Source organism: Anneissia japonica, unplaced genomic scaffold (genome assembly GCF_011630105.1).
Source record: "Anneissia japonica isolate Jap-2015-1 unplaced genomic scaffold, ASM1163010v1 scaffold287846_len70542_cov101, whole genome shotgun sequence".
Classification (NCBI taxonomy): domain Eukaryota; kingdom Metazoa; phylum Echinodermata; class Crinoidea; order Comatulida; family Comatulidae; genus Anneissia; species Anneissia japonica.
In genome coordinates, this window is record NW_022702693.1 from 32,644 (window position 1) to 35,715 (window position 3,072).

At 36.4% G+C, this 3,072-nt stretch overlaps 2 protein-coding genes across 2 annotated transcripts in view; both read right to left on the minus strand.

Moving 5' to 3' along the window:
- LOC117104008 (mucin-17-like) overlaps positions 1-611 on the minus strand; it is a 15,397-nt gene extending 14,786 nt beyond the window's left edge. Inside the window, exon 1 of the mRNA XM_033244655.1 lies at positions 39-611. Within this exon, the coding sequence (XP_033100546.1) occupies positions 39-611 (573 nt within the window). The remainder of the gene's footprint in view (positions 1-38) is intronic.
- Positions 612-843: 232 nt separating this feature from the next.
- The window catches only part of LOC117104009 (mucin-4-like), a gene marked incomplete at its 5' end in the record, with an annotated part of 23,451 nt that continues 21,222 nt past the window's right edge, over positions 844-3,072 (minus strand). The window contains one exon of the mRNA XM_033244656.1: positions 844-3,068. Within this exon, the coding sequence (XP_033100547.1) occupies positions 844-3,068 (2,225 nt within the window). The remainder of the gene's footprint in view (positions 3,069-3,072) is intronic.

Sequence of the window (3,072 nt, forward strand, 5' to 3'; positions counted from 1 at the left end):
GTTGTATAGACTGGTGTATTTTCTTCCGATGTTGGTACTTCAGTTGTTACGTCAGCATTTGTTTTCTGAAAAGATGATGACTCTTCGATTGTTACATTAACGGTCGTCATCTCATCAGTTAAGAACTTCTCGGTAGTTGCAACAATTGTTATTTCGTCTTTTGTTGTGATGTTTTTACTTGTTATATCAATCGCTGTTTTCCATTCAGCTGTTAATTTTTCAGTAGTAGCTTCAAACACTGTTGATCCTTCTATTGTTGCTACCTCAGTTTCTACATCAACTGTCGTTTTCTGTACTATAGATGATTCTTCATTCGTTAAATTTATCGTGGTCCACCGCTTAGTTAACGATTCTATAGTGGTTTCATTGGTAGTTTTCTTATCTTCCGTTGTCAATTCTTTAGTTACTGCTGTTTGCCATTCCACTGTAAATTCGTCAGTAGTATTATCAACTTCTGTCGATGTTTTTGTTGCTGGTATTTTAGTTGTTAAATCAGCATTTGTTTTCTCGATTGTTGATAGTTCTTCAACAGTTACATTAACGACCATTGTCTTCTCGTCAGTTAATGAATCTTCAGTAGCTGAATCAACCGTTGTTATGTCTTTCGTCATCAATTCTTTAGTTGTTATGTCCAACAATGTTTGCCATTCCGCTGTTGATTCTATGGAAGTTATATAGACTGGTGTATCTTCTTCCGACGTTGGTACTTCAGTTGCTACATCAGCAGTAGTTTTCTGTACTGTAGATGATTCTTCATTTGTTGCATTTACCGTGGTCCACTGATTAGTTAACGATTCTATAGTGGTTGCATAGGTAGTTTTCTTGTCTTCCGTTGTCAATTCTTTAGTTACTGCTGTCTGCGATTCCATTAGTTACTGCTGTTTGCCATTCCACTGTAAACTCGTCAGTAGTAGTATCAACGTCTGTCGATGTTTTTGTTGCTGGTATTTCAGTTGTTAAATCAGCAGTTGTTTTCTCAATTGTTGGTAGTTCTTCAACTGTTACATTAACGATCATTGTCTTCTCTTCAGTTAATGAATCTTCAGTAGCTGAATCAACCGTTGTCATGTCTTTTGTCATCAATTCTTTAGTTGTTATGTCCAACAATGTTTGCCATTCCGCTGTTGATTCTACGGAAGTTGCATAGACTGCTGTATTTTCTTCCGACGTTGGTACTTCAGTTGCTACATCAGCAGTTGTTTTCTGTACTGTAGATGATTCTTTATTTGTTGAATTTACCGTGGTCCACTGGTTAGTTAACGATTCTATAGTGGTTGCATTGGTGGTTTTCTTGTCTTCCGTTGTCAATTCTTTAGTTACTGCTGTTTGCCATTCCACTGTAAATTTGTCAGTAGTAGTATCAACTTCTGTCAATGTTTTTGTTGCTGGTATTTCAGTTGTTAAATCAGCAGTTGTTTTCTCAATTGTTGACAGTGCATCAACTGTTACATTAACGATCATTGTCTTCTCTTCAGTTAATGAATCTTCAGTAGCTGAATCAACCGTTGTCATGTCTTTCGTCACCAATTCTTTAGTTATGTCCAACAATGTTTGCCATTCTGCTGTTGATTCTAATGAAGTTGTATAGACTGGTGTATTTTCTACCGATGTTGGTACTTCAGTTGTTACGTCAGCATTTGTTTTCTGAAAAGATGATGACTCTTCGATTGTTACATTAACGGTCGTCATCTCATCAGTTAAGGATTTCTCGGTAGTTGCAACGATCGTTATTTTGTCTTTTGTTGTAATGTTTTTACTTGTTATATCAATCGCTGTTTTCCATTCAGCTGTTGATTTTTCAGTAGTAGCTTCGAACATTGTTGATTCTTCTATTGTTGCTACCTCAGTTGCTACATCAGCAGTCATTTTCTGTACTGTAGATGATTCTTCATTCGTTAAATTTACCGTGGTCCACCGGTTAGTTAACGATTCTATAGTGGTGGCATTGGTAGTTTTCTTTTCTTCCGTTGTGAATTCTTTAGTTACTGCTGTTTGCCATTCCACTGTAAATTCGTCAGTAGTAGTACCAACTTCTGTCGATGTTTTTGTTGCTGGTATTTCAGTTGTTAAATCAGCAGTTGTTTTCTCAATTGTTGATAGTTCATCAACTGTTACATTAACGATCATTGTCTTCTCACCAGTTAATGAATCTTCAGTAGCTGAATCAACCGTTGTCATGTCTTTCGTCATCAATTCTTTAGTTGTTATGTCCAACAATGTTTGCCATTCAGCTGTTGATTCTATGGAAGTTGTATAAATTGGTGTATCTTCTTCCGACGTTGGAACTTCAGTTGCTACATCAGCAGTCATTTTCTGTACTGTAGATGATTCTTCATTTGTTGAATTTACTGTGGTCCACCGGTTAGTTAACAATTCTATAGTGGTTGCATTGGTAGTTTTCTTGTCTTCCGTTATCAATTCTTTAGTTACAGCTGTTTGCCATTCCATTGTAAATTTATCACTAGTGGTATCGACTTCTGTTGATGTTTTTCTTGCTGGTATTTCAGTTGTTAAATCAGCAGTTGTCTTCTCAATTGTTGATAGTTCTTCAACTGTTACATTAACGACCATTGTCTTCTCGTCAGTTAATGAATCTTCAGTAGCTGAATCAACCGTTGTCATGTCTTTCGTCATCAATTCTTTAGTTGTTATGTCCAACAATGTTTGCCATTCCGCTGTTGATTCTATGGAAGTTCTATAGACTGGTGTATCTTCTTCCAACGTTGGTACTTCAGTTGCTACATCAGTAGTCGTTTTCTGTACTGTAGATGATTCTTCATTTGTTGAATTTACCGTGGTCCACCGGTTAGTTAACGATTCTACAGTGGTTGCATTGGTAGTTTTCTTGTCTTCCGTTGTCAATTCTTTAGTTACAGCTGTTTGCCATTCCACTGTAAATTTATCACTAGTAGTATCGACCTTTGTTGATGTTTTTGTTGCTGGTATTTCAGTTGTTAAATCAGCAGTTGTTTTCTCAATTGTTGATAGTTCTTCAACTGTTACATTAACAATCATTGTCTTCTCTTCAGTTAATGAATCTTCAGTAGCTGAATCAACCGTTGTCATGTCTTT